Source organism: Elephas maximus, chromosome 15, assembly GCF_024166365.1.
Source record: "Elephas maximus indicus isolate mEleMax1 chromosome 15, mEleMax1 primary haplotype, whole genome shotgun sequence".
Taxonomy (NCBI): domain Eukaryota; kingdom Metazoa; phylum Chordata; class Mammalia; order Proboscidea; family Elephantidae; genus Elephas; species Elephas maximus.
This window is the reverse complement of record NC_064833.1, coordinates 42,056,025-42,068,518: the sequence shown is the minus strand read 5'-3', so window position 1 is coordinate 42,068,518 and position 12,494 is coordinate 42,056,025. Positions and strand designations below refer to the sequence as shown.

The 12,494-nt window shown below is 35.7% G+C and overlaps 1 protein-coding gene across 14 annotated transcripts in view; it reads right to left on the bottom strand.

Annotated features, from left to right (window-relative positions):
- The window catches only part of RGS22 (regulator of G protein signaling 22), a 145,145-nt gene that overhangs the window by 21,041 nt on the left and 111,610 nt on the right, over nucleotides 1-12,494 (bottom strand). For all 14 annotated transcript variants that reach the window (XM_049853627.1, XM_049853621.1, XM_049853624.1 and 11 more), the window contains 4 exons: nucleotides 11,434-11,596; nucleotides 9,414-9,572; nucleotides 7,304-7,372; nucleotides 2,453-2,614 (listed from right to left, as the gene is read on the bottom strand). In XM_049853627.1, the coding sequence (XP_049709584.1) occupies nucleotides 2,453-2,614; nucleotides 7,304-7,372; nucleotides 9,414-9,572; nucleotides 11,434-11,596 (553 nt within the window). The remainder of the gene's footprint in view (nucleotides 1-2,452; nucleotides 2,615-7,303; nucleotides 7,373-9,413; nucleotides 9,573-11,433; nucleotides 11,597-12,494) is intronic.

Genomic DNA, 12,494 nt, shown 5'->3' with positions numbered 1-12,494 from the left:
CCCTCAAGGAGTTTGGATGTATCTATGGAGCTTCCACGATCTTGCTTTGTACTAGTTGTGCTGGCTTCCCCAGTACTGTGTACTGCCTTATCCTTCACCAAAGTTACCACTTATCTATTGTCTATTTAGTGTTTTTCCATCCCTACCCCACCCCTCCCTCATAACCATCAAAGACTATTTCTTTTTGTGTGTAAACCTTTTCATGAGTTTTTACAGTAGTGGTCTCATACAATATTTGTCCCTTTATGATTGACTTACTTCACTTAACATAGTACAGCATAATTTTTAATGGCTAGAGTAAGTCAGAATTGATTCGACAGCAACAATTTTTTTGGTTTACAGAGTATTCTCTTGTACAGATGTATCATAATTAAGTAACCAATGTCCTATTGTTGAACACCTGGGTTCTTCCCAGTGTTTGACAATTTAGAACAATGCTTAATTAGAAGCACTGTAGCTATCTCTTTGCACATTATCATAATCATTACTGGGAGGCAATACAGATTAATGGTCAAGGGCATAGGTTTTAGAAATAGAATGTGTTGGTCCAAATTCCAGCTCTACTACTTAATTAGCTGTGTGATGTTCAGAGTTTTTTTTAACTTCTCTGTGCCTTAGCTTCTTCACCTGTCAAACAGTAACAGTCCTGACCTCGTGACCACTGATAATTCTGGTGACTAATAAATTAGTTACTATATGAAAAGCATTAGAACAATATCTGGGAGATAGTAAACACTCAGTAAGAGTTAGCACATAAGTGTTAGCTAAGCGGAATGCATGCTGGCTGGCAAACTCCCTCCAGACCCAATTCAAATATCACCACTTCTTGTGAGACCTCCTGACCGACTGCCCTCCTGCCTTCATTCCCTCCTCTGTGCTAAAACTATACTTAGTTAGAACATGGTTCACTGTTTCATGACATTTGTTTTCATGTCTGTTTCCCTCCTTGAGGGAGGACGATGTATTGTATTCACCTTATTCCTATAATTTAGCATAATGCCTAGCACATTAGATAATAAATGCTTACTGAATAAGCAAATTAATTTACTCCAATAGCATGGTTTTTAAATAGCTATATATATTTTTTTATATAGCATTACATGTCCCTCATGTTCTACCAGAGAAAAGATATTAAAATGAAGACCAGGGGCAGCTGTGAAGGAGAAACAGTCACAAAACCAAGGAGTGACTCTGTATGAGTCTATCCTCTTTTTCAATGCCTATTTTACAAGGTTTTATCTCATTTCCTCTACTGATCTAGCTACCAAACAGAAGGCTTGTCCTAGCAGGATTAGACTTACTCCTATTCATATTAGCTTAAAGATGGTTCTCCCTGCACATAATCAATAATTACCTATATATTTATATAAGCAAATACAGTAAGTATATTTAATGGGATAAAATAGGTTGCCTTGCAAGGAAATGAGCCTCCTACCCCTAGACGCATTTCAGCAGAGAATGGATAACTACTTCCAGGAATTTCTACACAACATTCCTGCATTCAAATCCAGATGACATAAACTAGAAAGTCCTTTCCTCCTCATTAATGCAAACATTCTATATATAATGACATTAAACACTTAAATCTGAAAACAAATTGCCTTTGCACCTAACCACTTATTCTTTTACTTACTTATTTTGTTAAGAATCTGGCCATTCTTTCTAACAGAAAAGACTTTCTCACCTCTTTTGGTTGATTTATCTATAATCCATTGTCTTTATTATTGCTACAAGTATGGTTGGGAGGAATTCTTATAAAGAAATCTTGATTGAAGTACCAAATATGGATATCTTCAGGGAAAAAATCTGTATACTACATTTATAGATAAATGATATGCAGAAACAGTTACAACTCTTTTGAGGAAGGTTCTCATTACATTATATGAGACTACCTTGAAAACCTAATACTATCATTTCCAGGCTCATTCTTACTCTTCACAGTAAAATAATAAATATATCTGGACATAAAACAATAAACACCTCAATATTTACATATTGGTATGAAGACTATGGCAAAACTGCAATGTCTTATACAAATCTTGTCCATAAAGTTACAGTTAAGAATCTGATGTCCAATAACACAAGTGAGGAATGTACTTAGTTCAATCAAGCACATGAGACCAACCCTTTATATCCCAGGTTCCCTGTGTCCATTCATCCAGTTTTCCTGTCCCTACCTGCCCCAAAGTAAAGACAAGAAGGCAGGAAGGGACAGGAAAACTGGATGAATGGACACAGGGAACCTGGGATATAAAGGGAGAGGGGGAGAGTGCTGACACATCGCAGGGATTACAATCAATGTTACAAAACAATTTGTGTATACATTTTTGAATGAGAAACTAACTTGTGCTGTAAAATTTCACCTAAAGCACGATAAAATTCTTTTAAAAATCTGATGTTAATGCATTTCCTCCTTGAAAAGAGGGGACTTTATCCAGTTCCAATACAATACCTTGTATTTTTGTACTTCCTGCCAAAAGAGTACCCCGTTTTCCAATAAATCTCCTTTTAGAGCCACAAAACGCTGGAATTGTCTTGCAGTAACTGGGTTCAACAATGCTTTACGGAAAGCAATGATTTCACTAGATGAAGAAATCCATTTACTCTCAACAGGCTGTCCAAAACAGAAAAGAGAAAATTAGTTGTGTTCTAAAAGTAGTAATACAGTCATTAGGTTAAAAATTACCAACTTCTATCTTCTTTGATTTTGACTGCTGAAATTTATGGCACTGATACAATAGAATTTGGTAACTTTTCTTCTTCCTTTGTCATCTTTATATTTTTAAGGAATCATTTTTTAAGAGGTAGAGAAAAAAGAAATGATTAGATGTGATTTAGAACATATTACATTTTTCAAGAATGTTAGGAGTCATTACATTTTGGGGTTGTGATGAAAAATTGGTTTTCAGTGCATAGTATGAGTTCTGTGCCTAAACAGAACAAAGTAATCATAAAGTTGTGATTATATTTTCTTATATTATTGCACATATCATATGTTGTTGTTAGGAGCGTTTGAGTCGATTCCAACTCACAGCAACCCTATGTATAGCAGAATGAAATACTGCCTGATTTTGTGCCATCCTCACAATTGTTGCTATATTTGAGCCCATAGTTGCAGCCACTATGTCAATCTATCTCAAAGAGGGTCTTCCTCTTTCTCACTGACCCTCTACTTTACCAAGCATGATGTCTTTCTCCAGGGACTGGTCCCTCCTGATAATATGTCCAAAATACCTGAGATGAAGTCTCGGCATCCTCGCTTCCAAGGAGCACTCTGGCTGTACTTCTTCCAAGACAGACTTGTTCATTCTTCTGGCAGTCCAAGGTATATTCACTATTCTTTGCAAACACCATAATTCAAAGGCATCAGTTCTTCTTCAGACTTCCTTACTCATTGTTCAGCTTTTGCATGCATATGAGATGACTGAAAACATTATGGCTTGGGTCAGGCACATCTTAGTCCTCAAAGTGACGTCTTCGCTTCTCAACACTTTAAAGAGGTCTTTTGAAGCAGATTTGCCCAATACAATAAAAAAAAAATTTTTTTTTTGCATTGTTTGATTTCTTGACTGCTGCTTCCGTGGGCTCTGTGGGGCAGTTCTATTCTGTCCTATAATGTCGCTATGGGTGTTGACTGTGGATCCAAGTAAAATAAAATCCTTGACAACTTCAGTCTTTTCTCCATTTATCATAATGTTGCTTATTGGTCTGGTTGTGAGGATTTTTATTTTCTTTATGTTGAGGTGTGATCCATACTGAAGGCTATGTTCTTTGACCTTCATCATTAAGTGCTTTAAATCCTTTTCACATTCAGCAAGAAAAGTTGTGTCATCTGCATATCGCAGGCTGTTAATGAGTTTTCCTCCAATCTTGATGCCATGTTCTTCTTCATATAGTCCAGCTTCTTGGATTATTTGCTCAGCATACAGATTAAGTACGGTGAAAGGATACAACCCTGATGCTCACCTTTCCTGATTTTAAACCAGACAGTATTCCCCTGTTCTGTTCAAATGACTGCCCCTTGGCCTATGTACAGGTTCCTCATGAGCACAATTAAGGGTTTTGTAATTCCTATTCTTTGCAATGTTATCCATAATTTGTTATGATCTACACAGTAGAATGCCTTTGCACAGTCAATAAAACACAGGCAAACAGCTTGCTGGTATTTTCTGTTTTCAGCCAAGATCCATCTAACATCAGTAATGATATCCCTTGTTCCAGGTCCTCTTCTGAATCCAGCTAGAATTTCTGGCAGTTCCCTGTCGACGTACTGCTGCAACAGTTTTTGAATTGTCTTCAAAATTTTACTTGTGTGTGATATTAATGATATTGTTCAATAATTTCCACATCCTGTTGGATCACTTTTCTTTGGAATGGGCACAAATATGGATCTCTTCCAGTCGGCTGGCCAGGTGGTTGTCTTACAAATTTCTTGGCATAGATGAGTGAGCACTTCCAGCGCTGCATCCATTTGTTGAAATGTCTCAATTGGTGTCACGGATTGAATTACAACCCCCCCCCCCCCCGAAATATGTGTATCAATTTGGCTGGGCCATGATTCCCAGTATTGTGTGATTTTCCTATATGGTGTAAATCCTGCCTCCATGATGTGAATGAGGGTGGATGGGCAACAGCTGTGTTAGTGTGGCAGGATTCAGTCTACAAGACTGGATTGTGTCCTGAGGCAATCTCTTGAGATATAAAAGAGAGAAGCGAGCAGAGAGACGGGGGTCCTCATACCACCAAGAAAGCAGTGCCAGGAGCAGAGCGCGTCCTTTGGACCCGGAGTCCCTGAACAGAGAAGCTCCTACTCTGGAGGAAGATTGAGGAGAAGGCCAACAGGCAGAGAAAGCCTTCCCCCGGAGCTGACACCCTGAATTTGGACTTCTAGCCTACTAGGCTGTGAGGAAATAAATTTCTCTTTGTTAAAGCCATCCACTTGTGGTATTTCTGTTACAGCAGCACTAAATGACTAAGACAATTGGTATTCTATCAATTCCTAAAGTCTTGTTTTTCACCAACGCCTCCAGTAGAGCTTGAACTTTGTCCTTCAATATCATCAGTTCTTGATCATATGCTACCTCCTGAAATGGCTGAATGTTGACCAATATATAATACACATTATATATTAATATTTAATTCTCCTCCTTTTATAAAGTAAAAGAGGTTGAACATTTGGGACACTTTTCCAATTTTTTTAGAAAAAACTATCAATTAATCCTATAATTCAAATAGAAAATTTAGTGCAGAGTGTCACTCTAATTCTGTCCTGAAGAGATCAAGTCATAGGTGGGACAAACATATTATTTAGCAATAAATTATCATTAATAATTAGTAATATTGATACAATAAATAATTTATATTAATAAATTAGCTTTAATAGTAAACTTCCTCTGGTTGGGAATTTATGTAACACAACAAAAAAAGCCAAAAGTATTCATGTTCTTTTAATTAAAGGTATTTTTATCTACACTTATTTTATATCTTCACCATTTTAAAATGTAAAATGACTAATGTCTATTTTTTTCACTTTGACCATTTAAAATCACATACTCATCTTCTTTAGTTTCTCAAACTTCAAAAACATATGAAATATGTTTTACTTAATTTACTGAGTAGATATATTTCAACTGAACAAATTTTATTGAATTTCCCCAAAGCTGATTTTAGCCTACCATGCAAAGCTGATTTTAACCTATCATGTAAGAAAGGATCATTAAAAATGCAATGTTTTAGATGAATTTAGGGATTATAGTAAGATATAATAAAAATGAATAATAAATATTCATTAGTGACAATACACAAAATAAGTTCCTATAAACAAATCACAAACCCATAAAAATCATGAGTGGCCATCAATATAAGTGTTTAAGAGGACTATGTAAAATGTGTTCAGGGAACACAAAGGAAACAAATAAAATAGCCCACTGCCATTAAGTAGATTTCAACTCCTAGTGACCCTATAGGGCACAGCAGAACTCCCCCATAGGGTTTCCAATGCTGTCATTTTTACAGAAGCAGACTCACATCTTTATCCTGTTAGTTGGTAGGTTCAAATTGCTGATCTTTGGGTTAAGAGCTGAGTGCCTAACCACTGCATCATCGGGGCTCTTTAAGCAGACACAAAAGAAGGAGCAAATAATCCTGCCTGGGAGGAGTAAAAGCTTTACAGAGAAGGACCCTGAAAGATGACATTTGAGTTGGAAACTGAAAAGTGAAGACAATTCCAGGCAGTCAAGATGACTGGTGGTGCCCTTCACCAAGATAAAGGGAGTAGATGCCTCTCACTATTAGTGAGGCACAAGTCATGTTCTCTGGACAAAAAGCTAAGACCCTCACCATATGGTCCGTATTAAAATTACAGCCCTATAAATAGGAACAACTAAGTATTAGACTGGATGTTTATTTAAAACTCACTCAGCAAATAATGTTTTAAGAGTTGCTTCTTAAGATTCTAAAACTCAGTAATTTAACCAAAACCTATAATTTAACTAAACAGAAGATAATATAATATATAATGCACAGTAATATAAAATATAAGCTCATTCAACATACCTCAATGTTTCAATAAAAAAACAGCAAAAGAAGACAAACATTAAAAAGTTTATTTCAAGAGTAAAATATAGAAAAAGAGCATCCGAACAGATACATCCCTCTAACATTCAAGTACATTTTTATCTTTGTTAGTTTGTGGGGATCACCTGAATCTAGTTTGATATTCTACTGAGCCTGAAGAAGGATAAACACACATCAGCTTGTAGGCTGAAAAAGAAGTCGTTGTTTACCACCTGTGTAAAGAAGGAAAAAAGGCAATTTCCAGTATAGTGTCATATTATACTGGTTTTAATAATCACCAAAATGATAGTTATCTTAATTCTTTTAAAACTAAAATGTAAGTCTAAATAGTGTCAGATGATTTAACCAGATGATTCTGCTGCACACTTCGTGTTCCTTTTTGTGAAACCCACTCTCAATAATAAATAAACCACCACATGCTGGAATGAACAGCTTGTCTCAATAAATCCATCACAAACACAGTAAGGAAAAATACATTTTTAAGGCCAGTCACACACTTCTAAGGTCGAGCAGGTCAAGGAACTCTTTAAGAACAAGGCTCCGGTAAAGTCACACTATTCCCCAAATTCCATCAGCCAATTAAGAACAGTTTCTGGAGATACCGAAGTCAGCTGGTAGCTTAGAAAGCAGTGTCAACAATGGGGTCTTTGAACAAGAAGGGAAAGGAAAAATAAAACTTTGACACAGTGAAACTTTTAAGAGGGAGAATATAACGAATACAACTTGCCTTCCAGACCCCGATTTTCCTTTCATGTTTCTGTAGTAAGAGTTCTTCAGCTATATCTTTCATCTGTACCTAAAAGCAAAACCAATTATTTTATCCCAGTTACTCAAAACGTCTAGAGTTTTGAAATCATTTACTAATTTAATAGCTAAGAAAATGAGGTAAAGGACTCCGCTTGGATAAGGAATAGCACAGTTCAGGAAAAAGATCAGACTTAGAAATGAAAGCCCTGTGGTCAGGTCCTTGGGCAAGTCACTCAAATTCTCTGGATACAGTTTCCTCATCTGCAAAGCGGAGATAATACCTGATGGTATTTGCCCCAAATGCAGATAACAGTTTCACTCTGGGTCACATGAAAACTGAAGCTGAAGAGACAGTTACGACTTCTCATATTTTTGTGCCTTTTTATGGGGGGTGGGGGGGGGACATATAATTCCACAATTTATTTTAGAAGAGTACAAAAGTTATTCAACACAGGAAAAACAGAATAGCTATTTCTTGGAGTTACTATCTGTTCTCCATATTTTCCCTTTCTCAGGAGCAGTTCCCGCCAAGTCTATACTAGATGACTCTACTTCCCTGTGCACAGCAGGTAGATCCAGGAGTTGACTTAGAGAGATATGGATTAGAATCACTGGGGCTGAGTCTTTTGACCGCAACAGTCTGAAGAAAAAATCTGAGAAGTCTTCCTGCCGGGTTCTCAAGTCTACCATAGCCCCGACTCTTCCTAAAGTCTGAGTGTCAAGTCTTTTGTCTGTGAGATGTCCCGGCATCATTTTATAATAAATTCTCCTGTTCCCTTTTGTCTCAAGGTTGCCAGAATCAGTTTATGTTGCTGGCAACCCGAAGAATGCTAAGCAGGAAAGGATTGCAAGTTACTGTGGTAAACATAGTGAGAAAATGTGGTAAATAATATTAGTAAGCCAAATATCCTTTTATTTGGCATTGGACAGAGAAACGAAGAAAGGGTATGAGGACATCTGAGTTGTCCCAAAGTTTATTTACAAGAACTTTTGGTCTTAAAAAAAGTCAACTCCATTTCTCCATACTATAAATTCTATGTTTCCAGCTATACTGTGTTTTCCATAACCTAAGTTTCTCAGAAGACTAACACTAAAGATATTGCCAGATAAATAGGACTCAAAGTGTTTGGTAAATTAAATACAGATGGTAGCTTTTTTAGGTGCCTCTTGAACAATACTAACATGTAGCTTTGCATACTACAGTTCAAGATTACATACTCTCTGCCCCTTGTGTTATCTTTGTAAAGATCAGATTTGTCTCTCTTTAGGTGTGATATTTTAAATTATCAAAATAATACCCGATACTTCTAAAATAAAAACAAAACAAGCAAAAAAAAAAAAAAAATCCACCTACAAAGTAAAAATCCCCAAATATACTCCCCAAACCCATTCCCAGGGGGCAGGTCCTTTTAGATCTTTTTTTCATGCATAAACATGGATGGATAGATAGACAGAGAGACAGATGGACAGACAGACTGGCTGACCGACCTGGATAGAAGACAGACATAGAGATATAGGTACATAAAATGGGATCATTATCCACATATTGTTACTCATCTTGATTGTTTCAATCAACAAAAAATATCTTTCATATCGGTGCATGGGAAATCTAACTTTTATAGTTCGATCCCTTTTTACATAGAAATCTAGTTTTCCATAGTATGAAATTATCATGATTCAGCCAACTACTCCCCCACATGGTATTACAATGAATGTCCTTATATATCTTTGCCCATTTGTGTGAGGACTTAGTAAAAATAATATTGACAACAATATTAATAGGTACCATCTGAGTGTTCATTGTGTGCCAAGCACCATGCTAAGAAACTAAACATATATCACTTCATTTTCAAAATAACCTTATAAACCAGTTACTAAGTCCTATTTTTCAAATGAAGAAACTGAGATTACAAAACTGTAGCCTGTACAATTAATATGCAGCAGTGTTGAGATTAGAATTTGAGAAGTCTGAATCCATGTTCTTAACCGCTATGCCACAAACATGCAATAGCTAGGTCAACAGATAAGCACAACTGATGTTTTGATAGGTACTGCCAACTTCTATCCAAAGACTATACTAATATGCATACCTTTATCTTTTGACGTGCTGCAAACTGTTCACTTGCAAGGAACATTGGCAACCACACATTTTCCAACCTATTTAGGACATGCTTCTGAATTTCAAGCAGAACGGGTGCATCAAGCTGCTCATGGAGAATCTTTCCCCAGCCACCACTTAGGTGCATTATCTAAGAAGATAAAAATGAAACAGAAATGATAAACTTCAGCTTTGGTAAAGAAATACTAATACTCATCATTCATTCACCCCAAAGCCATTTACGGAACACCCAACAGGTATCACAATTTTTGAATTCTGTATAGTTCCCTGGCTATATTATGCAACAACAAGGACAATCAACTTCCTTAACATCAGGGGATTGTGATTTACGTGGCGGTGGTTTCAGATGTGTGAATATGCTCACTGATGACATACTGAAAAGAACATGGGAGTGGATTACCACAAGCAAAGGCATTTGTACTCCATGGCTTTAGTATCGTCAACTATAAAATGAGTGCATTAGTCTGTATGTTTTCTAAGTTCTCATCTAGGTCTAATATTCTATGAATCTATGATTCCAGTCAAACTGGCCCATTTGAGAAAGCATTTTCTTTTATGAATGAGAAAATTAAGCATTAAGTAGTTAAGAAACAATCTTGACTCAGATACAATAAATATGCATATTATCAACATATGTTGAGATGGAGTTGGAGGAATGATGGTAGTGATAGAAATGCAGGACTGTTCCAACTTCTTCTAAGAAAAAATAAAGGCAGCAAGAGCAGAGAAAGGTCATGTGATACAGATAATAGTCACTGCCTTGCACAGGTAGTACCTTTTATAAAACACAATTTCTTTGTGGCCCATATCTTCCTTCTGCATCCTTATTGACTTCAACAAGCTACTAATGTCTATTTCCTGCTATACATCATTCTGTTTTCTACCTGCTTCTGTGTACATACCACTCAAATTTTTTGCATTGCTCACAAAAATAACCCTCTTCTTTTAGCCCTCTTTTGATTAATAATACTAACCAAATACTACTGCTATTACTTTTGAAAAAGAAATAAAAAGAAACCTATTAGTCCTCCTTTAATTAATAATATTAGTCAAATAATATTAATAATAATATTGTTTTTTGTATAAAAAAAGACTACTGATCAGTTATGGCTATATAACAGAAATTAGGACTACCATGATGTATCTAAAACTTAATGTGACAAAGGAATCCTTAAGTGTAAAACAAATAAAAATAAAAGTAAAGACAAAGATGAAAAAGAAGTTCTTAGGAAAACTCATCTGTAGTAAGCACAACCATTTGCTATGATAGCAACAGGTAACTTTTTTTTTTAATTCTCATCATGCTGTACTATGTTGTACTATGAAGGGTTCACACAGTAGCATCAGATACCACGAAACCTCACGCAGTGGAGCACAAGCCAAACAGAAAACAAATGCTTTCCATGTGTTTATTTCATACTTGTGCTTATTGGGATACCCAAGTACTTTTGTTAATAGGTCCCAGACCTGTATCTCACAGAACTAAGGGCAAGGCATTTTGGTCAAGGTTGCTTAGTATTAGAATTCCTCTTCCCTTTTACTCCCAAAGTCTTTTACTTATTCCTCTCTGACCCACCAAAAATCTACTTTTTTTTTTAATTTGGTATACTCTACTTGTGAAGATCTCTGACTTTTTCTTTAATTTATTAAACTTAGAATTAATCTGAAATTTGTATTATACAAATGTATGCCATTAGGATATGCATCCTTTCAAACTACCAAAATAAAAAACCATATGCTATACATTTGATCTTTAAAACAGTAAATGGAGCATTAACAAGCTTCAAATTAAATAAGTTTTAACACTTAATTTTTCATATTCAAAAGCATAAAAATTCAGCCATACTTTATGAGATAAAGGTGTTACATGAGCACTCAAACCCACTGCTGGGTACTAATCTGACATCTATAGTCTTTAGGTGGTTGGCAAAAAGAAATAAATTAACTTATTTTCATATTTCAATACAGAAAATATGGTTCCACATTGATACCTGGTCCTGTTGATATAAAGAAGCTGGACTGTTGGGTCCAAAGAAATATTTTTTATTTAGGTATTTGTTTTTGATATATATAGATTTTGCCTCTCTTTGATTTCGATCTCTGAAAAGTATCCTTCGGAACTGCTCAATGTCTGTCCAGCACATAAGGTCCATGCTAAAATAAAAACAAAAACAAAGTACAACCCTTCTTATCTATTTCTCTCAATTCTATTGAACACCAAACAACCTATTGTTTTGACAGAACTCATTAGACTAGTCAGTACACTGGTTAGATCATTAATGAATACAATATTGTACCTCTGATCCCTTTCCAGACTGGTTAGCTTGATTCTATTATACTCCTGAAACCCACTGCCGTCAAGTCGATTTCGAATCATAACAACCCTATAGACAGAGTAGAACTCCCCATAGGGTTTCCAAGGTAAGCCTGGTGAATTCGAACTGCAGCCCTTTTGGTTAGCAGCCATAACTCTTAACCACTATGCCACCAGGGTTTCCATCATACTCCTACTCCTGGATAAATATTATGAATGATGACGAGTACTGGGATCAGAAAAAAATTTATTAACAACATTAGAAGGGTCTGAGAGTTCTTCCATTAACTGTGGACTAGTATTGTCTATTTCAAATACAGGAAAGTTTCTACATATAGCATGTTTATTTGTCAACATGCTAAATTTAGAATAACCCTTACCACAAAAAAGGGAAATTTTATATAAATATAGAATTATCACAGTGAAATTTGGCTCTCAGTTGTCTAACCAGTTTCTGTTACCTTGGGAGAAAATAGGAAAAAAGTATGATTGATATTTCAGTTAATATTAGATAAATATGTTATAGGTTTCAAGATTCTGTGTAAAACTGCAATGTTTCTTTCATGTATTAGTAATAAAAATTGCAAAATAGTACAGCATTTCAATAGTGTATAACTGTGTTAGTGAAATACAGAAAAGACACTTCCAGAAATAATCATTAAAGCACCTGTCTAGAGAAATGCAAAAGAAAGAAACAGAAGAAAAGGGGAAAAGGGAAAAAAATAAAGCATACTGATG